At 33.1% G+C, this 25,334-nt stretch overlaps 5 protein-coding genes and 1 non-coding gene across 9 annotated transcripts; 2 read left to right on the forward strand and 4 right to left on the reverse strand.

The window, feature by feature from the left end:
• Positions 1-48: 48 nt before the first annotated feature.
• Positions 49-2,153, forward strand: LOC107476815 (metal tolerance protein B). Of its 3 annotated transcripts, none has more exons than XM_016096728.3 (2): positions 49-376; positions 955-2,153. In XM_016096728.3, exon 2 carries the CDS (start codon positions 974-976, stop codon positions 2,129-2,131), a length of 1,158 nt encoding a protein of 385 aa, XP_015952214.1. In that variant the 5' UTR covers positions 49-376; positions 955-973; the 3' UTR covers positions 2,132-2,153. The 3 variants fall into 3 exon arrangements, with proteins under 3 accessions (XP_015952214.1, XP_015952213.1, XP_020992966.1); XM_016096727.3 differs by having other exon boundaries at positions 112-376; positions 869-2,153; XM_021137307.2 differs by having other exon boundaries at positions 112-376; positions 961-2,153.
• Positions 2,154-2,539: 386 nt separating this feature from the next.
• Positions 2,540-4,874, reverse strand: LOC107476816 (ras-related protein Rab11C). The gene is made up of 3 exons (XM_016096729.3): positions 4,628-4,874; positions 4,232-4,430; positions 2,540-3,328 (listed from the first exon to the last, which is right to left on the reverse strand). The coding sequence occupies exons 2-3, from the start codon at positions 4,394-4,396 to the stop codon at positions 2,846-2,848; spliced, it is 648 nt and encodes a 215-aa protein (XP_015952215.1). The 5' UTR covers positions 4,397-4,430; positions 4,628-4,874; the 3' UTR covers positions 2,540-2,845.
• An 11,916-nt stretch (positions 4,875-16,790) lies between these two features.
• LOC107476814 (protein THYLAKOID ASSEMBLY 8-like, chloroplastic) lies at positions 16,791-19,745 on the forward strand. Of its 2 annotated transcripts, none has more exons than XM_052259758.1 (4): positions 16,791-17,096; positions 17,968-18,453; positions 18,801-19,191; positions 19,406-19,745. In XM_052259758.1, exons 2-3 carry the CDS (start codon positions 18,064-18,066, stop codon positions 19,188-19,190), a joined length of 780 nt encoding a protein of 259 aa, XP_052115718.1. In that variant the 5' UTR covers positions 16,791-17,096; positions 17,968-18,063; the 3' UTR covers position 19,191; positions 19,406-19,745. The 2 variants fall into 2 exon arrangements, with proteins under 2 accessions (XP_052115718.1, XP_052115719.1); XM_052259759.1 differs by having other exon boundaries at positions 19,415-19,745.
• A 408-nt stretch (positions 19,746-20,153) lies between these two features.
• LOC107477145 (uncharacterized) lies at positions 20,154-20,947 on the reverse strand. Its single transcript, XM_016097110.3, has one exon. It carries the CDS (start codon positions 20,920-20,922, stop codon positions 20,290-20,292), a length of 633 nt encoding a protein of 210 aa, XP_015952596.1. The 5' UTR covers positions 20,923-20,947; the 3' UTR covers positions 20,154-20,289.
• Positions 20,948-21,118: 171 nt separating this feature from the next.
• On the reverse strand, positions 21,119-21,190 carry TRNAD-GUC (transfer RNA aspartic acid (anticodon GUC)). Its single transcript has one exon. It is a non-coding gene; the product is annotated as a tRNA-Asp (tRNA).
• Positions 21,191-21,821: 631 nt separating this feature from the next.
• LOC107476813 (universal stress protein PHOS32) lies at positions 21,822-22,835 on the reverse strand. Its single transcript, XM_016096723.3, has 4 exons — positions 22,566-22,835; positions 22,372-22,481; positions 22,172-22,290; positions 21,822-22,080 (listed from the first exon to the last, which is right to left on the reverse strand). Exons 1-4 carry the CDS (start codon positions 22,738-22,740, stop codon positions 21,990-21,992), a joined length of 495 nt encoding a protein of 164 aa, XP_015952209.1. The 5' UTR covers positions 22,741-22,835; the 3' UTR covers positions 21,822-21,989.
• Positions 22,836-25,334: the final 2,499 nt, after the last annotated feature.

Below are 25,334 nucleotides of genomic sequence, written 5' to 3' on the forward strand. Positions count from 1 at the left end.
ACTTATTTAATGTATAAATAATATATTTTGTATAATATATAGTATATGGAATGAAATCAGACCAATTATTATTACTTTTTCTTTAAGCTCCGTTTTTCCGCTCTATACATTCCTTGCAGTTTTTACTGTCAATCCCTCTCTCTCTCTCTCGCTGGGAGCTAAACGCTCGTTGGGGCTTCCGTCGGAACACTTCCAAACGACGTTTAGCCCCTTTCAATCCAAACACACGCCTTTAACTCTCCGCCGATGACGCTCACACACTTTTTGAGTTGATCTGATCGCTTCATACCTCTTCCTTCTCATATTTCCCCGGACACAATTCCCATTTTCCAATTCAGGCTTTCCACTTCTCCACAGATTCTAACATCATACTCTGGTACTGTTTTAAATTTTTCTTGTTTTCTCTATGCAAATTTGTTCTTATAACAACATCTTTTACTTTCTATGATTACATTTGTTTGTTCTGATTGGTCACTCAAAAGGCGTGTTTACATTTTTTAATGTGTGGAATTTGGGCTCTTAGCTTTGTCTCTTTCTCTGATTTTCTCAAATTCCCAACAACCCTCGAATTATAAACTTCTTTCTTCAATTTGAAGTTGTCAAATTAGTCATTAATCCTCATTAATAAGTATTACTACTCATATGTCATTTTTTTCTTCTTATTTTATGGCAATGACCTCTTCTTTCTTCCGTTTGAAGTTGTCAAATTGTTATTGATCCTCCACTAGTGCTAAACTGCTAATAACTAGCATGTTTTTAATGTTCTTATTTTATGTTAATTACTGACCCTTAAAGTTGGAAATTGTCAAACTTTCTTTGAACCCAACAAACACGGCCTTTACCCAATCTAAAGCTTTGTTTTTGACAGATGTTGATTTTGGCAATCATACAATATAAAAGTGGTAAGTCCTGGGAGATGACTTTTGGTGAATGATTCATTTGTTTTGTTGGTAGAACCAGTTTGTTGAAGCGAATGGAGCTAGAAGAAGCTCCAGTCTTGGAAGAAGAGTCCAAGCTGGAAATTGAGATACACAGTGTCTTTAAGGAATCCGATGTTCCTCCAATAATTGTCAAGTCAGTATGCGATTCTGTTTGCCCTTTTTCCAGGGACGAGAACAGTTTGGTGGCGTCCAGAGAGTCATCGAAATCAGCAAAGAAACTCTGTGGACTCATAGCTTTCTATGCCATTGTTATGCTTGTGGAAGCAATTGGTGGAATAAAGGCCAACAGCCTAGCTGTTATCAGCGATGCGGCACACGTGCTTTCTGATATCGGAGGATTCTGCATCTCTCTCTTTGCAGTATGGGCTTCTGGCTGGGATGCAACACCGCATCAGTCTTTTGGATACAATAGACTTGAGGTTTTGGCTGCACTTTTATCTGTGCAGATAATTTGGGGGATATCTGGTTTTTTAGTATACGAAGCAATAGGTCGACTTGTGCATCGCAGCGCCAGGGTGAATGGAACGCTCATGTTTGCAATTGCAGCATTTGGTTTTTTGTTTAACTTTATCATGGTTGTATGGCTTGGTCATGATCATAGTCATAGTCATGACCATCATCATGGTCACAATCATAGTCATCATCATCATCATGATTGTGGACACTTGGATCATGATCATGGGAAGGAGGAACTAGCTAAAGTAACTGATGAAGAGGACCTTAACCTGCTTTCAAGTAGTCAGAGAAATGTTAATGCCTTGAACATAAATCTGCAGGGTGCCTATTTGCATGTCATTACAGATATGATTCAATCTATCGGAGTGATGATTGCTGGAGCCATAATATGGGCTAAACCAGAATGGTTGGTGGTTGATCTTGTATGTACACTCATATTCTCTGTTATATCTTTGGGAACTACCATGCCTATGCTTAGGAGTATTTGTGGCATTCTTATGGAAAGGACACCAAGTGAGATCAATGTCATGAAACTAGAAAATGACCTCAGAAGTTTGAAGGGGGTGCAAGATATTCATGACCTGCACGTTTGGGCCATAACAGTTGGAAAAACTGTTCTATCTTGTCATGTAGTAGCTGAGTCTGGCATAAATTCCATTGATTTACTTGGCAGGATTAGATATCATTGTGAGAAAACATATAAAATACAACATGTAACCGTACAAATTGAGTGAGATTACATACTTTTTTCTCTGATTGTTTCTCCTTTCACGTATTTACAGATGCATAGTTGTCAACCTTCACAGGATGTGTCTTGTTCGTTTGTACACGAAAAAAACAGAGACATCCTTTCCCTTTGATAAACAAGTGTAAGTGTTAACCTCTGATAAATAATGCCGCGTTATTTGCTTCCTTAATATAAACATCAAAATGATTAGTGTATTTGCACAGAAGCTAGCCGATTCTAACTAATATACAAGGTTAGTTGGTTGGTTGCTATACTTTAGGCAAGTGATTTGATCTATGGGGGAAAAGGAGATTTAAAAAGAAGGGATCATATATTCTATCAAGCAGGCTGGTCCAAAAGTAGCCTTCATAAAAACAACGAACTAACAAAAAACAAAGAAAGAACCAGCTAAGTATAATCTTACATGGCTTCTGAGATGTCACATTCTGATTGACCACGCTATATCATCAATATCTGTCAGTTCCAAATATTACATCGATTCATGAGAAACTATCAAATAACAGAGGAGATAAGCCAAAGACACTATCGTTTTTATAGAATTTCACAAGCTTCCTCGTTGCAACTCAATGAAGTAAAATGTACTCTACATGTTTCTCTCTCACCCATAAAAGAAAGGGGAAAAAAAGGGGCGCAAAAAACAGAATTGGAAGAGGGGGAAAAAATAATATCTGCCAGCAACGATTCATCCTCAAATGTCACATTAGGTAGAACAGCAGCCTCTCTTTGTGTTCCCAGATGTATCAGCAACATTGATTGTGGTTCCTTGACCGGGAACTGTACTACCAGCAGCTTCCTGGGCTGCCAGTGCCTTTTTGCTTACAATATGATAAATCTCGGTCAAAATAGTTTGGAATGCCTTCTCAATGTTGGTTGCTTCCAGTGCGGATGTCTCGAGAAACGATAGACCTTCCTTCTCTGCCAACGATTGACCATCATCCCCTGAAACTGCCCTAAGATGGTTTAAATCAGATTTATTCCCAGCCATCATGATAACTATGTTAGAATCTGCATGGTCCCTCAATTCACGGAGCCACCTTTGCACATTGTCAAAGGTTTGCCTCTTAGTTATGTCATACACAAGGAGAGCACCAACAGCTCCTCTATAATAAGCACTGGTGATGGCTCGGTACCGCTCCTGACCTGCCGTGTCCCAGATTTGTGCCTTAACAGTCTTTCCCTCTACCTGTGGTGGTCCGACAAAGAATTGATCATTATCGGTAAATTCATAAATCATCTCCAGATAACATCATATTGAAAACAACTGTTTAGAATAAGAAAACAGTTTACTCTCAAGTCTCAACAATCAGCATGTAGTAACAAACATAAACACTCAAGGACCAATACATTCATGGTCATTTAGTTACCAACTGAGTTCTTGTCCATGAACAGGACCAGACATAAACCTGGAGAATTTTTTCATAAAACCTGAGGCACCCAAATTAGAAGCATAAGAACAATCACTGGTTTACAAAATCTTAATGGCCAATTAACAATTGGGAAAATGCATATAACTTGTATAAGAATTTTCTCGTACTACTTAATATCATGAAAATATATAGTACGAGTGAAAAATATCCAATGTTTATGCTTGTTGAAGTATGGCACATCACATTATGATTTATATTGATCTACCAATACCACTTTATTTTATATTGAATCCCAGCTAATGAGACAAGGCTTAGTTGTATCTAACTTGAGCGCACCAATTCTATGCAAGAAATTTTCTTATAAATCATAGTTCTCTACTCCTCTCCACTTCATTCGGAGCACATAAAGCTAAAAACATTCCACCAAAACTATCTCAGAAGAGGATCTGCTTTAGAAATTCTTGAATCCTTAAGCAATCAATGCTTTGGAGCAAAAACATTAAAATAAATTATCATACTCCAATGCTACAAATGCAAAATACCACGTAGAAATCCAATCAGAAGCAAAAATGGCAAGATTAAATAAAAAAGAATCCATAAACATAAGAAAACAACAAAGGAACAAGAAACAAACAACGGCATGCGAACGCATTTAGAATTTCACATAACACAAACAGGTAGAAGCAGCAAAGAACTGCAGAAAAGAGAAAGTTAAGTACCTGAAGAGTTCTGGTGGCGAATTCAACGCCGATGGTGGATTTGGACTCCAAGCAAAACTCGTTGCGCGTGAACCTCGAGAGAATGTTGGATTTGCCAACGCCAGAGTCACCGATCAACACGATCTTGAAGAGGTAATCGTACTCGTGGTCCACCCTGTGAGCCATGAGATCCTTCTTCTCCTTCTCCGATCTCTCGAACCTAAAACCAGAAGATCAGATCCAGCGACGAAAAATAAAAACAAAAAAACACGAAACCGAACGTTCATTCAGATCCAAAGTCGCACCACGGCGGCGCGTAGCTACACACTCAGAAAAACCGAAACAAAACAAAAAGCGAAGCCACGGATGAACAGATCTATGTATGAAATGAATTTGGAATAGAGAGAGAGAACTAACCGTCAGCGCAAAGCGAATTGATGGATGAGGGAAAAATGAGAATGAAATGCGTTTTGAAGTGGTTAGTTGTTGAGCTCAGATAAGGAAGTTGAGAGTCGGAGACAGTGAGTAGGGTAAGGTAGAGTTCGGGAAATGGCACGAAGCGGAGGGAAATTGAGTGGAGAAGATGATGAAGGAGGTGCTTGTGGCCGAACTGGCCAATGGGGAACAAAACGGAATTATCGATGAGTGAGAAACCAATTCGAAACCCAAAATAAATAAATATAAATATAAGTTCCGTATTTCTCCTTTTTTTAAAATGATAATCGTTATTCGTTAATAATAACAATTAGTGGTATTGTTGTTGATTATTTTTTATAGTGGACTCTAGAAATAGAAGAAGAAAATATTTATGATATATGATACTAATCTCCTTTATGAATATAATTGAGGGTACATAACATCCCATAAACTAAAAAATCTAATATATTAAATTTAATTTTAATGTAGTGATATTATAAAATATTTTATATAATTATACAGTTGAATTTGTTTTTTTTATGATTATTTAATAGTTGTCTAAACTCTAAACTCTAACAAGTAACAACTCAAACTGAATATAATTTATTGAGAATTGGGATATAAAAATTATTTTTTGTTAGCCTTGATTTAAATTGTTGGAAGTATCATATATGTAAATCTTAGTATAAGGTAGAATGGGACAAAGTCCGTGTGCACGTAGGGCAGTGAGGTGGAAGTATAGGCTGTGGCAGGCTGGCTTCAGGGTGGACGACGTTGGCAGTTGCCACCACTGTTTTTCAATCTTTTTCTTTCTTGCATTGTTTTCTTCCTCTTTTTGGTTATATTGTATATAATGGATTTGATCTCATTACTTTAAACTATGATTAATCATTTTTAGCTGTGTGACTATGAATCCTCTAAATAGTTTAAAAGTAATTAATTCTTTGTTTTTTGTTTTACAAATTTATTTACTTCAGAAAATGTTAGTCACCTTATATCAATATCATTTTATTATTTGTGTGTGTGTCAGCTGCATATTATACATAGAGCGAGTAAAACAAAAATATAAGTTTCAATTCATAGTTGAATGTAAAATAACTCAGACCAGGTCAAAAAAAACCTAGAAGTCATGTTTTAATTTGGTCCATTAGAGACTTGGAGCAATTCATGTAAAATTTTTAAATAATTATTGAGCAAGAAGCAGCCAAACTTCAAGAGATTAACTATTGTATTGTAAACACAACAAAAACACCAACACTTTTTTCTCACCTTCGGGACAACCACTTCCAGCTAAAACAAATTATGTCGCTGGACTTGTGTTTTAATTTAGGAAAATAAATTATGCTGCGGAATCAAACTCGGGACATTATGCTATTTGATTTTTCTTTTTATATTAAGAAGCCAAACATTCACCAGTTGTATCATCTGTCCTCACATGAACATATTATAATTTCGACGGTTATATAATTAGTTAGTTAATTACACAATAACTCATCAACCCAGACTAAGTCTCAATTAAATATAGCAATTGTCTAAGTCTCAATTACGAACTATTCCTTTAATTTATTTTGCATTGTCTGAATCATGCCAAGCAATTGGACTTTTATTTGGTTCTGGTGGGCAACATTATATTCAAGAATGACTGTGACTAGTCATAATTAATTTTCTTTATTTTTTTGTTCAAATTTATGAAAAAAGAAAAATGATGATAACATGCACAAACTTGGAGAAATAAAATTATGAAACTTAATCAAGACCCAGAGAAAATGGAAAAGAAATAACACTATATAGAAAGATAGTTACCTAAAGAGAGAGACAAATGTTTTGGATGATTTTCTTCCTAAGTATGATTTGGATGCGAACCCAATCATATCTTTCTAATAATGTCAATAAAGCATGGACCAAAGTGGTGTTACCTGTAGATCTTAATTTGCAAGCCAAGTCACAATCTTAATAATTAACTTATACAAAATGGTATGATGTTAATTAGTTCCATTCCTTAATTAATTATTTCAAAGCCTACTAGCTGATCTACATAGCTTTTTTCTTTATGACAGACTCGTGCATTGAAAGTGGCACTCACTGAAAATTAAAGGATGTTACGCAATTATACAAGCAAATTGCTGTGCAGTCACAACCACCATATCAAAGCCTTCCTCTACCCTTCACAGCTAAGGTTCGTAATTTTAAGTTATTCTTGTTCCAATTATTTTATTTTAAGTTATTCTATGCTAATAGGCTGTCCAGTTTTGATTTGGTATAGAGAGATGGTATATATGTTATATAGTAGGTCTTTGTAGTTTATAGACCCTTCAATAATTGAAATCAAAGTTGTTTATTATTAGGTTTCTTTCATATCATGTATCCTTATGGACTTTATCTTATCTTAATTGCTTCTTTTTACACATTCTTTTTAGTTTGTTGCATGATTGTTATGCGCGCATTCAAAAAGGATGCATTGGTGTTATTATTCACGGAGAGGATATTTTCTTAATTTATTTTTTTATTTAAACGTAAATCATAGTAAACTTCTCTTAAGAGTTGCCAATATAGTACATGTAGATTTTCTTAGATTTTCAACCCAGAGATAACAATTAAATCACTCCATGCAAAACCAAATCAGAAAAATTCAACGTTATTATTTCTTAATCACTTTCCAACCATTGAAGAAATAATGAAGGGAACTAACCTTTCAATATATTGAATTGTAATGTTTCAAATTTTACTAATAAACTAGTATATGGATCCGTGCTCAACACGGAAAAATTTATAAAAGTAAAAAAAAAATTATATGTTTGGATATTTAAAAAAAAAACACAAAATAATTATTATGTTAAGATATTTATAAAATTATTATCAAAATCAAAGTTTAACTTAAAAATAGTGAGTAATAATCATTTTACACTTTTTTTTAAGTAAAATAATTATACACTGATATATAATTTAAAATAAAATTAAAATATTTATATTAGAATCCTATTATTTCAAAGATTTTTCTATAAACAACATTGATGGTTGAATTTGTAAACATTTCTACGTGATTCATAAGTAAAACTTTTAAACCTCTCTTACTTAACTCTTGAAAGTGCCACATATAGTTGGCCATGTGTAAAAACTGGTTTGGGCAAGTACAATCCAACATGAGATAAAATTTGTCCCTGAGACTTATTAATTGTCATGGCAAACGATACTATTATGAGAAACTGTCTTCGTTGGAATCTAACTGGGACAGTTTCATTTGTTGGTACCATATTCATTCTTGGAATCAAAGTAATATGACCAACATTGTTACCCGTTAAAATTTCACATTCTATGACATGATTTTCAAGTTTCCTAACTTGTAGCATTGTACCATTACAAAGACCACTGGATTGGTCAATTCTTCAGTAACATCACCGAAACACCAATCTTGAGTATTAATTTATGTGGAGTCAAATCAGAGCAATTTATGCTATTCAGTAATTCAAGACCATAGAGATCTAGTTGACTCTCCATATTTTCTTCATCCATACAAATCGAATCCGAACTAAAATATAATTTTTTTCTCTAGGAATGATAGCCATCAGATGGTTGTTGACATCTTCAACGATGTCCAGCGTGGGAGCCAATATAGTTCTTACTTTGAAAAAATTCTTTGAGGACATGTTATCCAAAATATTTGGATAAGAAAAATAAACCAACTTATCAAATGCCTAGTCCGAAGAAGGAATAACAATATCTCCTGGAAGACATATCTCAGATTTACCATTCATATTGTCACACATTAGACCATCATAAACTTTCAATAAGCACTCACCAAATTGCTTTGTCTCATCTTGATCTGAAATAGTCGTTCCTACAGAGAGTCTCATATCTTTTGTTAGTTTGAGCACCTGACAAAACTTTCAAATGTAAGACTAATTTGTTTCGATCCTCGTGAAATGATAGAAAGAATTTGTTTAAGTCTCCACCTAGTACAACTATTTTTCCTCCAAAGGCAAAATCTTTGTTATATGTTGGAGAAAACTTCATGATATCACCTAAAATTTTATCAAGCGCTTTATAGCAGTACCTAATAACCATTGGAGTCTCATTCCAAATTATAAGTTTGGCTTTCAACAGCAGCATTACTTGAGGGGAACCAGGTTTGATGTTACATACAAAATCCTTAGTTATATTCAGCAGTATTTTGAACCTTGAGTGTGCCGTTCTTCCATTGGGAAGAAGTAAAGATGCAATACCACTTGAAGCAATATTTAACACAATATCACCCCTTGAGCGAATCTCAGCAGACATAAGGTTCTAGAGAAATGTTTTTCCAGTACCCCCAGACCATACACAAAGAAAAAACTCCTTCATCATAATACACAGTTGTAACAATTTCATCATAATATTTCTGCTTAGGTGTTGCGATGGCTAACATGTCTGAGGCATTTTTCTTTAAATCATCCCTGTTAAAGTTTAGCTCTTCCTTGATAACCCTTTTGGTTAACAAAGAACTATCAACTTCAGTTGCTAAAGGCATAGGAAGATAGTCTTTCAAGGTTTTACCATAGGAATGTAAGATCTTGTCTATATCCATTAAGCACAACTAATTAATCTCATCATCTGACATGGTTAACTCTGCATATTATACGATACTGTAAAAATTCAACCAAACTAAAAATGATAAATAATGAAGAAATTTTATAATTGCAATTATAAAAACTTACCCCTCATGTTCATCATGGTTCTCTATCGATACAAAATATCATTGAGAGTTCATGCCAATATCTATCCCAGACATGTTCTAGTCTTAAGATATTGTTGGATGTTAATAGAATGACAAATAACCTTCTAATATATGATCCTGAGACTCACGAGCATGCTTCCTTAATTGCATCCATGAATTCTCTGTCATCTTGCAAGAGTCCAAGGACGAAGCATGCATCTCTATACGTAGCATAAATTGTTCCTCCTACTATCCTTATATCTCAAAAATTCATACATCCTCTTTGAGTATTCAAGAGAAGTCGTTGGTAATATTCTTCGGTATTTGCTGCCAAGAACTTGGTTAAAATCCCACTTTTAAATTGCTAAATGGATTAGGCTATGCGATTTCAATTATTATGTAGCTACACATCCGTATAAGATTAATTTCTCTAAAAAGTATAGAATAATTCTAAAATTGTATAATCTGTAAATTATAACTCCTGAAAGTTATTTGAACATTTGTTTTCTAGTGTAGAAAAATCGAATAAAATGGACGTGGGATACATGCTGTTAAGATTTTAAATTTAAATCATCAAATAAATAAGATCAAAATTGAATATAAACTCGTCATTACCTGCAGATACATGAGTCAACCTTCCAATTGTGAAGCCTTACTTTCAAGGAAACCACTTTAAAGTTGCGTCCTTCCAAACAAACTTGGTTAGAAACTCAGCATAAGTCAGACTTCGAGCATAGGGATATGACATGTTCGCCGTCATCCATCTCAAAAACATGGACTTGAGATATTGCTCTTTTGACGATATCATTCACATTAGAAGTTTCACTATAAAAAAATGCTACTTGTACAATAAAATTCAGTCTTTGTTCAGCCTTTAATATTATTTAATTATTTTTTTATTAAAATATATTCCTATTTTTTAGGATACATATTTATAGTTAAGATTAATTTAAATTTTAAAAATTAAAATTTCTCTAACTTCCTACCCACTTTATAGTTAGTTATTATTTCCTTCTTTCTTCTATTCTGCTACAATATTCCAATTCATATCTGCAGAAAAAAAAATCAAAGTCAGTGTATTTAGAAAAAAATTAATTCCTTACTTGTTGTACTTTTGATAAAATGCAAGATATGTTTTACGACTTTCTAGTGATAAATGGTCGAATATAATTATATACACAAACTAAAATATTTTCAATTATAGTTTTTTTTCAATTGTAACACATCTAAAATTATTAAGTTATACAAAAAATATTTTTGAAACACATCCAAAATCATAAATCTAAAATTTAAATTTAAACATTAAAAAATAATTGTAACACATCTAAAATTATGAAGTTATACAGAAAATATTTTTAAAACACATCCAAAATCATAAATCTAAAGTTTAAATTTAAACATTAAAAAATAATTGTAACACATCTAAAATTATGAAGTTATACAAAAAATATTTTTGAAACACTTCCAAAATATAGAAATCACACATGCAAAAATAATTTAACATTGCAATATATATGAAAATCTCTTCAGGCCATTTTATTTGATTTTTTATTTCAAAAAAATAAAAAATTTATACAAAATAATAAAAAAAAACAATGGTGTCATAGACCCATCCAAACCTTAGGTAAGTTTTCGACATGGACGAACCGCAACGTTGATGCGGACCAACGGTGATCGAGGAGGAGGAAGGCGACGACGAAGATGAGTGTTGACGAAGGGGAATGCGGTATTGTGACTGAGCGCCAAGAAGGAGGAAGGCAACGTCGAAGATGAGCGCGGAAGAAGAAGGTGGCACGGAAGAACGGCGGCAGAGGATGACTTCTCTGGATTTTCGTCTTTCGATGTGCGGCTCGGGATTTTTGATGTGGGGCAAACGTGACTTCTCTGCTTTTTTTAGTGTTTTCTACGGATTTAGTTAATAATTAAATAGTTTAAGATTTATTTAAGAATTTTAAAATCAAAATTTTTAATTTTGAATAATTTAATTTTTAGATATGTATTGAATTTAAATTTTAAATTTCAGTTTTATTTAGTTTATATTTTGAATGTGTATTTAATTTTAAAAAGACACTAAATTTATTCATAATTTTTAGATGTATTTGTTTTTATTTTTTTAAATTATTGTAATAAAAGGTTGAATATTGTACTATTTTTAAAGGATACCTAGTTGAATTGAACCACAGGTTACTCATCCTCCAAATGGAATAGAAGTCTAATCACAAATGGTTCTTTCTCTTAGATTTCATATCCAAAGAAACCAGACTGCCTCACATGCCGAAATGTACCTATAATCGTAGTAATTTCTAATTTCGTCAACAACTTGTGTGGCTTCTGACGAATCACCAGTGTTGTATAGGGTAGTTGTTACACGGTCATTGTCCTTGTGTACATACTTAAACAAATACTTAATAGAACTTGTTTGGCATGTGTATTCCACATTTATGTGGCACCCGAACTTGAGCAACAATTATGGATTATAAGGAATAATGAACTTATTGTCTAGTACACATTACATTTTCTTCACTGTTCGACCGTTATCAGTATGCCTATATTTGGAAAATCCGGCTTCATCAATGAGTGTTTGCTGTCCAAACTCTTTGAGATAAAACTTTGAATATGATCCATTCTTCATGCAAGGTGAATTCTTATTGTACAGACCACATGGACCATGTACCATGTAATTTTGAACAGTTCCATGTAGATTTGGCATTTCATTTTAACCAGGAATTTCAGCTGTTATATGTTTGTCTATGTCATCTGGTGTTTGTGTCTTGAACTCTTTATTCATGAATAAAAGGATATGTGCATGCGGAAGCCATCTCTTTTGAAACTCTATAGTGCAAACATATGTAAATTAAAAAGACAAATGAGCAAAACATTACTGCATAAGATTTTAATAATGTGTTGCATAAACACAGACTTACATTTTAAAATTTTTCCAAAGATTTGTTCCTCTTTTAGGTCATCAATCAAACCATCAAGTTTGATCTTAAAAACTCGACACAATATATCAGGGCGATCTTCTGCCTTTAATCCAATGGGAGTCACTTCTCTTTTTATCTCATCTTATTCAGGGTTACAGGTCATAGTGATAAAATAGTTAGGATATCCTGCATATCTGTAAATTGCAAATACATCTTTACAATTATTCATCATGTACTTAGGTCCACCGGTAAAAGTACCGGAAAGAATGATTCTTTTGCCAAGCCTTGCAGCATCTACATTCCCGTTTATAAGACTTTCATGCAGACATTTGTATTTGTCAACTCTCAACTGTGGTTGTTTACACCTAAAGGATTTTAACCTCTCTGATTTTACCATTATGTAGGCATCTACCAGAAACTGTTGGAATAATCTCTTTGATCTTAGAATTAACGGAGATCCACCCATCCTTTTCTATACGTAGTTGAAAAGCAAAGAATTGTTGCAAAGTGATTGTTTTGTTTTTTTTTTTTGTAGGCCTAGCGGAGATAGAATCTGATGTTGCAATACCCAAACGAAATCCATCCTCCCCATATGAAAACAACAATGGATATTGCAAGGCTAAATAAAATGGGTGAAAAACATCAATCTGTTGGAGCTTTTTAGTTTGACTCTTTATAATAATATCTCTATCTTTGCTTAGTTGTTCGACATCGCCAACAATCAATGCAGCCACTTTAGATGCAGATGGCAAGTTGTATGTCCTGCCATCTGTAGTCCTTTTACTAATCAACTTAAACTTTATGTTTGTGCAATTTTTCTATTGGTACTTATCTCTCGCTTAGCGAAAACTCTTTGTCAAACTATTATATTTTTCTAGCATGTTTTTTAATATTGCCATAATTTTCTTATCCTGCTCATTTATAGCTTCATTGGAACTGCAAAAAATAAAAATAAATTTTATGTTATTTTCTCTCACATATAAAAAATAACTAAAATGTTTGATTGGTTGCATGAAAATTACCGAAGTGTGCCTATCCGATTATCAATCTTATTTTTTGTTCATAGATATATAGCTAGGCAAATGTTGGTCGCAGACTATCCGGAGGAAGTAAGCTACCAATGTTATGGTAGTTTTGACCTAAGGCTTAAAAATTGGAGGAGCAATCCCATTATTCACCCCACAGTCAATTTTTCCGGCCATTGATGTAAAACAAAACATTGAATTAAATGCCCTTATATTTTTTAGGAAATGAATACTTCTTTGATCTCCTCTAGTATGAAGCTGAATGAGCTCATCAGGAGGCACAGAAAGTAGAGGAAGCTCAATCTTTCCTTCCATACAACATAATAAAAACTTTGGTTGGGGCGACTATTTGAATTTAGCAAGCCTTTCTTCAGACCACATCCATGCTTTACAGTGTTGTCATTGATAAATAGGATTTTCTATATCCCACACATTTTCTGAATAAACTCTCTTTAGATACTCAGTTGTCATACCGATACAATTTAGTCCATGATGTACACAAAGATGCAAATAAACATACAGATAAAATTTTTACATACCGTCTAAAGTTTATGAGGATGGTATAAAATTATCTTCTATATTCACATCCGACATTGAATCATCACAACCATTCAAATGATTTCAACAGCAGAAACCACATACATTCAACTTTTTCACCATCTCAGTACAGGTTCGTCCGAATAGAGCTGCGGTCTCCTTATCGAACACAACAAAAGTTATTGTAGCAGTACCATCTAAAACCAACAAATTCAACTTATACCTACTTTTTTTATTCAAAAGCATCAACTAACACTTGGTCTGTCACCCTTAAGTTACAATAAAATCATAAAAAATATATTCAACACAATTTAAATGCTCAAACATAATTTTTTTAGGCTTATCAGTTTTCTAGATTTTAGTCTAGCAGAGGAGATTTTGGTATAAAATTATTGTAGGTATATGAATTTTTTCTATGCACTCTATCTCATTTTGACAATTTTTTTATGGATAGACAATATTTCCATCAATTAAAGGAGTTTTTATTTTTAATAAATTGTTCTCTTATTGTCTACTAATTATTGGTATTAAGCTAGATATTGCTAAGTAAATTAAAAAGAGACATAATCAATTACATAACTATATTACTTTTTTATGAAAAGATTGCACAAATAAGTCCAATTAGAGTCGTACCTATTAAAAACATTATTCACGTCCTTATTTCAACCATCGCAGAAGTATGTATCTGCATTAGCTTCTGCCTTCACGCTGCAAACACAACATTTATACCACCAACTTAGAACATGTTCAACATCAAGAACAGTAGCCAGAATAACATAGAATCCAACCTACATAGGAACAGTTTGAAAGTCAAAAAAACAAATAATGAACCAAACATAAAAAAGTAGTTTTTTATAAGGCACTCACATCCGTAGCCGCACGTAACTCCTTTATTGTCTTCCTCTCAGTGGAATATAAAACTTCATCTTCAATAACATACGCCGGTTTGCCAGAAAACACAGACAAGTACTGCGAGATCTCTCTATAGTACACGCTACTTATCAATCACAACACCATAAAAATACAGTCAATATGCACAACCATAAATAATTCACAATATTTGTACAATACTTTTTTCGAAGCATCATAGCCTCAGGAGCATCTGGATTTATCAAGAGTCTGGTACCATACATAATGTTCTGTAAAATATTGGTACCTATGTACAATAATCATTGCTTAAATGAGTTGTATAATTATACATGACAGAAAAATTATCGAATGAAAAGTAACCAAAAGTATCATTAGATTTAAAAAAATAACTATAATCTACTGTAAACCTAATTAATTAGTAAAATTGTTTATTTTAGCAATGAGCTATATAAAAAATATTTATTGCAAATATAAAATAATAAAAAATATTATATAATAACAAAAATATAGCTTGAAATTATATATTGATTAATTAATTGTTGAGTAACATAGAATTTACAATAAAAAAATGGTGATACAATTTATTCACGTGTATATAATAATATTTTTTATTACTTCAAATTTTAATTTCTAGAATGTCAGCCATTTGTCAGAATTGTTATTACTGTTTTCTATAATTTCACTTGTAATTCCACATGATCAAAAGTATTAAAACACAAAATACAGCACTTATAATTTTGCTTCCACGACATGTAGTATCACACTCTAAAATTTAAAAACAAAAATTTAAAAGCATATACGCTGTTCTCCATTGCTGGCTTATATGCTTGCTTGCTAGGAGAGAGAATACCCAAAAAGATTAAAAGAGGATTTTGGGTGCGGGTTGAAATTAATTGTATGAGATCCGGATAGGTTTTCTATCTGCCCAACTTGAAATCGGGATTAGTCTCCATAGGCCCATGTTTTGTTAAGATGCAATGGAGGCAAGCAAACCAACATGGTATGAGCCCTACTTTTTTATTCCCTTTTTATCACAATTCACAAGTTCTATGCTTTATTTGATTATTGTATAAATCATGGATCTACATTGAGCCGCCTAGAAAATTAATTTATTTTGCTTACATTTTAGAATGAGTTTAATTAATAATTTGTTATATAAAATTATTTTATATTTTTAATAAATCAAATCTAATGATATTAGTTAATAATACATAGAATAATTACGTTTAAAATGAAAAAAGTTTTGCCTTATATTACTTTTGCTTACGGAAATATAAAACTTAAAACTTAACAATCCACGAAATATAAAAAACTAAGGAAATAAGGTCATTTATAAATTATCTTTAATTTATATATAATATAATTAAATTTAATAAATTCAATTAGAATAAACAACAAATTATTTATTTTATTTCAGACTTTATAAATGAATAAGCTAATTAACTAATATAAAGAATAACAATTAATGTAGTAAAATTAATCAAGTATTATATACTATAATAAATTACATTGATATTTAAATATCTAATCAAATCAATTAGTTGGTATAATTAAGTCATATCAAAACACTTAAAAATACACCGTTCTTAATTAACTACTATTTATATTATATAAATCACATTTAAATCCATTTTTTCATGCGTATATAATTTAAAGTAATTTATATTAATGTAGTGTAATTAATTAAGTAATATAAATTATAATAAATTATATTAATATTTAAATATTTAATCAAATTAATTAGGTGAAATAATTAAGTCATCGTAATAAATTATATTGAATGAATTAAAATAATTAATTTAAGAAACACTCTCCAGAGCACGTCAGCTCTATTATTAAATGCAGACATCTGATTTTTATATAATAGAATAGATGCATATACAAAAGGGAGGTATTTAAGTATTTGAGAGAATCTGACTCTCCTAATTGCTAAATTTGTAATGGGCTTGTAAATAACTAAATATGTAGCAGTGAGATTTTTTTTTTCGGTCAAGGTGGGATGGTTATTGCTGGGTTTGGTCTTGGCTGTTATGGGCCTTGGCCCAAATGGCCAGGACAAGAAAAAGTAGACCCACCCCTCAGGCACTCACTCTCTATTTCTCCCGCTTTCGTGTGTGTGTGTGTGTGTCGCCTTCATTTTCTTTCATCTGTCAGAACGTCTCTGTCTCGCCTTCATTTTTTGAGTCTCTCTCAATCTCACTCCAGTCTCGTCTCAGTCACACTCGCCGGCGTCTCGTGGTTCGTCTCGCCGACGTCTCGTCGTCACGCGGCCTTCCTCGTCATCTCACTCGAGTCTCGTCCCTGGGCTCCTCGTCGCCAGCGGCAGAGGCAACTCGTGGGGTCGTGGCTTGCTTCGTCGCTTTCCGTGGGGTCGTCGTCTTCTGGTTTTTTTTCGTCGTCTTCGCGTGGACCGTGGATCATTGGTGAGTCCCCTGTTTTCTCTTTTCCGGACTTTCCTTCTCCCTGTATGTTGAGATGTTGCTGAATTGCTAAAATCAATTCATTTGTCTTGTCGTTGATCTAAATGTTGCTGTAAATTATGACTAAACTAGGAATTATTGAATTTTCTGTGATAAGTTGAATTTGTTACTGAATTTGTTGTTGTTGGTTGAATTTGTTGCTGAAAATATCACTGGGCTAATTTCTTGGTTGATGAATATTATCTCTAAGTTGAATTTGTTGCTGATAATCACTGAATCTTGAATTTGTTACAGTCTTGCTGAAATAACCACTTAACTAAATTTTTTGCTGCTGTAAATTTTCTTTGGAGTTAAATTTTTTGTTACTAGAAATTATCATAATTGAATTTATTGCTGAAAATTATCAATGAGCTGATTTTTTTTTCTGGAAGAATAGATTTTATTCTTAGTATTGATTGAGTTGATTCTTAGTATTACATAGTTAGTGTTTAGTATAATTAGTTGAATTTAGTTTTTAATTAATTTATAATAATGTTATAAAAGATATAGATGCAAATCAAAATAAAGGTAATATTAGTCCAATTTTAAATTTGTTCAATAAAAATATAAATATTAATTTTAAATTTTTTTTTTGGACTTAATTTACTTATTTTATTATATTTTGTTCTTTTTATCTAAATTACAAAAATATTTTATATTAATAATTAATATATTTTTTATTTATTCTTTTAAATTTTAAGATATTAATTATGTTTAAGAATTGATATTCGATTATTATTAATACGATTGTGAATTCATATTTTTAAATTTTAAATTATATTTTTTATAATTTTATATTTTATTATGACCGGATTAATTACAATAATTTACGCAGTTGGACGAGTGATCCAGTTATATATCTGGGTCGATTACGGGTTCAAATAAGTAATAACTATAATTCATGACGATGAAGTGAAGCGTGATACTGATCATGGCGTCTCGTCGTTGCTTCACAATGTTGAGACGGGCTCGTTTGTCTTCGGTATTCCTTCGACACTTCACCACAACTCCCAACACCATTACCCACCACTCTTCTTCTTCATTGTTGTTGCCACCATTACTGAGAGTCTTTGACTCTGCCAAAACGGCGTCGTGTTTCCGGCACTACCACGACGGAAGGCCCAGAGGCCCACTTTGGAGAGGAAAGAAGCTCATTGGCAAAGAGGCGCTCTTTGTCATTCAAGGTTTGAAGCGCTTCAAGGATGACCACGACAAACTTCACAAGTTCATCAAAAACCATGTCTTGAGGCTCTTGAAGCTCGACTTGATCGCTGTTCTCACTGAGCTTGAGCGCCAGGAAGAAGTTTCTCTCGCCCTCACGGTTTCTTTCTCATTCTCTATCTTCTCTTCTATTTACTCTCTCATTGTTTTGTTGGTTGCCCGTAACCTGTTTGTTAGAATGTCTGTTAAGAGATATTGCTACTAAGTACTAACATGCTTTGTTCTAAGGTTTGGTTGAAGGATACTATTTATTTTAATCAACTCTCACTAATAGTGCCTCTAATGACATTTTAAGCTGAATAGTAAATCAAAGTTAATATCAAGAGAGTATTGATACAGTTATTGGATTTGGGGGCATGCCCTTTTTGCTGAAATTTATTTCTATATTGATACTTGTAAGTGGTCGTTTGCTCTGTTGGTCTTACAAGTATGTTAGCGAATTTTCAGGTTTTTAAGGTGATGCAAAAGCAAGATTGGTACATTCCGGATAAATACTTGTATAAGGACTTGATTATTGCACTGGCAAGGGCTAAAAAGATGGACGAAGTAATGGAAATGTGGGAAAGCATGAAAAAGGAGAATCTCTACCCTGATTCTCAGACCTATACTGAGGTTATAAGAGGCTTCTTGAAGTATGGATCTCCTGCAGATGCGATGAATGTGTATGAGGACATGAAGAATTCTCCAGATCCACCAGAGGAGCTACCATTCAGGATTCTGTTGAAAGGGCTCTTGCCTCATCCACTTCTGAGAAACAAAGTGAAACAAGATTTTGAGGAGATTTTTCCTGATTCAAGTATATATGATCCACCACAAGAGATATTTGGTGTACGTTGAGGTAGTTGCTTCCTTCTCACTCTGTCATCTTATGTTCATAAGCTTGCATTCACATATACTTTTTTCCTCTTGGTACCCGTGAACACATTTATGTTCAAAGTCTATCGTTAATGAACTTGATTTAGAGGTTTCTCAATAGCTATTGCGGATTGGTTTTGCATGCCAATGCCTTTGGTGATTTTAGTATCCTATTAAACCCCTTTCCTTTTTGATAGGAGCTCCAGGCCTTATGAAGCATTCTGGAAAGAGCTGAGTTGTGGAACAACCAGGGTAGGAGTTGAGGGCCAAGGCTGTTATGGATGGTGCTTCTTGTTTGAGCTTCATTTTGTAGGTTGAGGGTTTACATTTACTGATTAGTCTTTGTATATAGTGTTGAGGTGGATTGAACTTAGATCGGTTTGAAAGATGTTGATGCTCTTTTTCAGTTTCATCGTCCATAACTCCATATCAGCAATGTGCAATTTGTTATCAAAGAAAAATAAATTTTTAGTATTTGCTGAACAGCATGATAGATATTAAACTTTTAAGCAATGGGTAATTTTTCCTATTTCAATATGCCCAAAGTCCATCTCCCTCTTCTTTTATTTTATTTTTTTCACTATCTTTATACTGTCAATTGATAATTTAGAGAACATCTTGAAGGCAGGAATAATGGAGTTTGATGAAAAATCTTGTTGACTGGCACTACCATGTCTCCAATCTATATTCCAAACCGGTCTCAACTTAAAACATGATAAGGGTAATCAGCAAGTGTTGGTTCGGAGAGTGGAAAACATAAGTTGCTAATTGGATAAGGAAAGAAGAATTTTGTGTTAGAAGTGGTGAATCTGTGAATGTGACTTCTGGGAAAGGTGGAGATGAGAACAGAGGAATAACCTCTCTAGTAGACTCAGTGGTCAGCAAGATTTGCATAAATTTCACATGTTGAAACACCATAGGAGTAAGTAATTGCACATTATAATATTAAAAAAACAAAACCATAGTTTATTAAATTTGAGTGCTATACCATTACCAGGTCTCTTCTTTCAGCCTTTGTTTGACTCATAACTTTATTATTCAAAATTCAAAACAATGTTCCTTCAATAAATAATAAGCTTAACTAACGAGTGAAGGCATAGAGCACGAGAGAAACATAGATGAGAAGCGCAGTGGGAACAAGAACAAGCAAAGGTGCCACAGCAGCAATACTGTAACGGCTACTTCCACAACCAAAAGTCCCCAACTTGATCTGCACCAAATCCACCAGAGCCATCACCAAGAACCCGCACCCGAATACCGACCCGAAAGCCGAAACAAGTGTCCCCACCCTCAATGACACCGCGTTAACCTCCCCGATGAAGCTAGCTGCAAAGTGCGCCACCTTGCTATTACTACCACCACCAAGAGCATCAATGTTATCCCCATCTTCAACGGTTTTTCTTATGTTGATGATGTTTTTGAGGGCCAACGCTATGAGGCTGGAGAAGAGGAAGCAGCTGAAGGAGTGCACGTGGCTTGATATGAGGCCTTCTGCCACCGAGGGCCCGGCAGCGCAGGCGGTGTCTACGCCGCCACTACCACCAACAAGAGCAGTGTCAGGGCTGGTGATTGTGAGGCCAACGAAAAGCGCTAAGGTGAAGAGGGAATTCACGTTCACGATGCCATCTAAGGCCATAATGTGAATGCTGGTCGTGGAAGCTGACATTTCCTGCGCCGCTGCGTTGGAGGAACAAAGAGAAGAACCCAAAAACATGATACTAAGCTTGATGCTTTTGTAAAATGCATGATGTTATTAGGTAATGTAATTAATGCTTGTGGGATCTTTCGTTACTTGCAAGCAACTATTGTGTGTGTATGCAAAGGAGGGTGGCGTGGAAGCTTAAGTTTAGAACCCATGTTAGCTTGTTTCATTAGCCAAATCGATAAGCATCAAAAAGTGAAAATTAATTCGCCGTTGCCGGGGATCGAACCCGGGTCACCCGCGTGACAGGCGGGAATACTCACCACTATACTACAACGACTTGTTGTTTATAGGGCCGTTAAGATTTTACAACTATGACAAAATCACATGCTATTCTCTGTGATGTGATGCTCTTACTGATCTTCTGCAATATAAAGTTGGTAATCCCACTTTTGTCATAAGCATCCCTAAACGAAATTCCATATGAAATGTGTAAACAAAGCCATCATCGTCACAAGCTTGTAACATTGAATCATCTATGACTAATTGACTATGAGTCAAAGGAATAGAAAAATGTTATCAACAAAAAAGTTACTGTATTGTATATATGATGAACCCAGGGTCAGCGTGGATAGTGAGTGCTAAAGGTTCGCATTATCAGAATTAAGTTTGTTAGTAGCTCATGAAAAAGACAAGACAATGGAGTTAAGCAAAAGGAATAGCTTATGAGCTGAGACAATTGAAAAAGCATTGGATACACAGGGTTAATATGAAGCCTATTGAAAGAGAGTGTAGTAAGTAGTAACTAGTAATATGTAGGGTTGCTTGAGGAAGAGAAAAATTCAGTTCTCTTTTTGGATGTATTCATTGACAAGCATTTATCTATAAACAAGACAAGAGAATGTCCTAAAACCAAAAAGTTATAATAACTTTAATAAGGAGATAATTGAGAACTTTAGATCGTAAACAAATTCATGTGAATAGTAGTCACTTTATAATAATAAACTAAAGACATTGCACATCATTCTAGCAACAAAATTCTGGTTCCAACAAGACACTGAATCATGTATTGCAGTTCAGCACAAAGCTTATTTATTTATAGAAACTAAAAACACTATCAACAGAGGACAACAGCATGATCAAGCGGTAGAAGGGGCAGAGTCCTTGACAATTGTTACAGGACAAGTTGCATTTGTAGTTACATAATTTGTAACACTCCCCAGCAATACCCTGCAATCAACATATTTACCAGTAACTTATTCTCATTGAAAACAAAACAGTGTTAAGCATGAAGGTTTTCAATAAATAGTAAAGTTAGTACCTTTGAATGGCACCCAAGCCTCTGCTACCCATTACCAAAGAGTCAAGCTTTAAGTCCTCAACAGCTTCACAAACTTTATCTCTTGGATCACCCCAGTATATCTTTGCTACCACCTTCACCTACAAAGTAATAACACTAACCTTGAACAACCAAATCAAACTATAGAACAAAAACCTAGCTAATCCGAGAGATTAAAGAACCTGTTTCTGCCTAGTAGCAGTGTCAAGCATGTCCAAGACCTCAGGATCAGTTTGGACCTCATAGTTGTTCATGACCTCCTGCTCACGAAACTCCACCAAAGGAATCAGAGCTTCAAGCCCCAAATTCAAACACCATAATCAGAATCCATTCCAAATAAAACATGAGATGTATTGTCAAGTATCAAGGAACTTACGAGAACCAGTTGTAGACCACAGAAGATTCCTAGATTCACTAGATTGAGGGGGCTTGATGTGGATCACATAAAGGGTGTCTTCGTTTCGGATGAGATTCTCAATAGCCCATTTCAGAGCAAGTTTGCTTCCATGAGAGAAGTCCAAGGCCACCCCAATTGATCTACCACTCGACATATCTATCTTTCTGCTTCAATCTCAGTTTGTGTCTGCTCTTCTTGTTCCTCAAAATCAACTATGCTAAGTGCGTAATCTTTGTTGTTTTAGATATTTTAACTTTAACATGCATACGTGTCCTCATATTATAAATTTTGGTACCTACCTTTTCTTTTTTCCTTTTTAATGTCAAGCTTTTTCTGACCGACAAATTTGTTAAATTTACATTTGTGAATTTTAATTGGCAAGTGACAACGTTAGTCAAAATTATCCCTAGTTTGAATTTGTTTTGTGGTGTTAAATAATAATTCCATAATATCTCTATTTCTCTGCATGAGTTAATGTGATGGAAAAATATAAATATACAAATTGGTTTCTGATACAATTGTTGGTAATCATATTTAACTCTAAACCAGTTGTGGAAGTTTATAGCAGCAGCGGGAACTCATGAATCAATGATCTGATAATGGTGATTAGGATATACGCGTCAAAACTGAACAACTACCTGCTCTCTATCTTTTGGCATTTTCTTCAGCGGTTTTGTTTTGTTTTGTTTTATCACACTATTCAATCACAAGAAATTTTTAGTTACTAGGAAAATAAGTCAATATTTTATTTCAATTAATTATTTGTTTTTTATTATTATTCTTAAAAATATTAATAAAATAAATAACAAAATAAAAGCATTCATTCATTCTCAGAGGCACACAAGAAATTTTGATTCAATCACTGCAAAAGCGAAAGCTAAGTGCTATTTTCACATTCATTAAATTTTGTTAGGAAATCCTTCTATAAACACGTGTAAAATGTGACGTTTATGTATCATTATTATTGGACGTATTAATAAAGTAGTTATTTTTTAATTTCATAACAAATTAGAATAAAATCGATTTTTTATAACAATAACAATAAATTTATTTTTTTGTTAGAGATTTAATTATATTTTTAAATTTTTAGAAATTTAAATATTTGCAAAATAAAAAGTCAAAGATATATTTATCTTTTAATAAAAAAATTAAAATATTCGATTTAGATTATGTAATTCGATCGGATTAAATCGAGTTTAATAATTATAATGCAGACAATTGAGTTTATTATTATTACTATAATAAACCGATTTTGTTCTGATTTATTAAAAAATAAATTATTAATCGATTTAATAAAGATGTTCAATAATAACATTATACATATAAATATCTTTATAAAAAGATATTTTTAGTGTATTTATTAAAGTGGTTTCTATTTTATTATGTGTTCACGGAAGAGAAAATCACGATAAATATAAGGTACGTCAAAAATATTATTGATATACTAAAATTAGTCATTAAAATTAATTATTAATGTATTTATGTATAAATATATAATTTAATTTATTTTTTATATATATTTATATTTAAATATATATTTTATACTAATAACTGAACTGATTTTAATGTATACTCAATGTATTCAAAATTATCACAAAAAAAAACATATTCGAAATTACATTCACATAACTTCGCGTGGTACGGTCTTGTTTTATTCGATACATAAGTGGCAAAGGGTAGATAAATCCAACCTAATCTAATCATAAGCTTTAATAAGGCTCAGCTTGTAAACGCTAATGGTAGGACCCGACAAAATGCAGAATGTAATTGTGTTCAAACAAGATCATATGAATATGTCTCACTAGTGCAGTGAGTGTGACCCACACGATTGCGTGTGGACTCGTGATTTCGCCATTCAAACAAGTTCTTTTCATGAAATGTGAACGGTTGGATTTCATGCTTTTCCAGCATTACATGCATGATTCAGTCTCTATTGCACATCTATTGTGTTTTGCTTCCAAACTAAACCAACCATAATTCGTGCCAAAAACATGCATCTGAATTATGCAAGTGTTTTACTAACTAGGAAGGTTTCAAGGAAATCATTGCATTAAAACTTAAGTAAAATTTTAAAATCCTAAGAACTACCTTATAATAAGATCTTTGCAAGCAAGGAGACATAAGTTAAATAAATATTTAATAACCTATATGGCCTTTGGCATGGATTCATATTTTATATATGTGATTCATTAATATTATATGGATATTGTGTGTTAAAGGGATTCTCGCATGGTGTGGTTACAACTTCATCCAACAAATGGCAGGTGAGATGCACAGCTGGTTAAATGTACGGTCCAACTAACAAAGCTGACCCTTGAACTCCATCAAAACCCTTCATAACACTCCCTCATGGACCAACCCTTTCGCCATTATAAATCTCTTATTGGAATTTGAATATGCGTACAATAAAAATATAAAAAATATCAGAATTTATTATTTTTTTATCATTATTTAATCTACTTTTAAATATTAGTAATTAACTGATAATTAAAAATAATAATTTTGTATAGTCGTCTAGCCTGGCTATGGACCTCAAATTTTATATATTTGATGTTAGTTAGATTCCGTTTAATTTAATTAATCACCTAGGCATAAATTATTTTATTATATTTGTTATTGAGAGGCAATTATAAAACAAATAATAATAAAAAAAAGAAACAAATTGTTGGGCATTAACGTTGGTGTCCCTTTGTCTAGTTTGTGGGATAATGTGTGAGATATATATACGGAAAATGTCAGGGATAATAA

The sequence above is a fragment of the Arachis duranensis genome, chromosome 3, assembly GCF_000817695.3.
Source record: "Arachis duranensis cultivar V14167 chromosome 3, aradu.V14167.gnm2.J7QH, whole genome shotgun sequence".
In the NCBI taxonomy this organism is placed as follows: Eukaryota; Viridiplantae; Streptophyta; class Magnoliopsida; order Fabales; family Fabaceae; genus Arachis; species Arachis duranensis.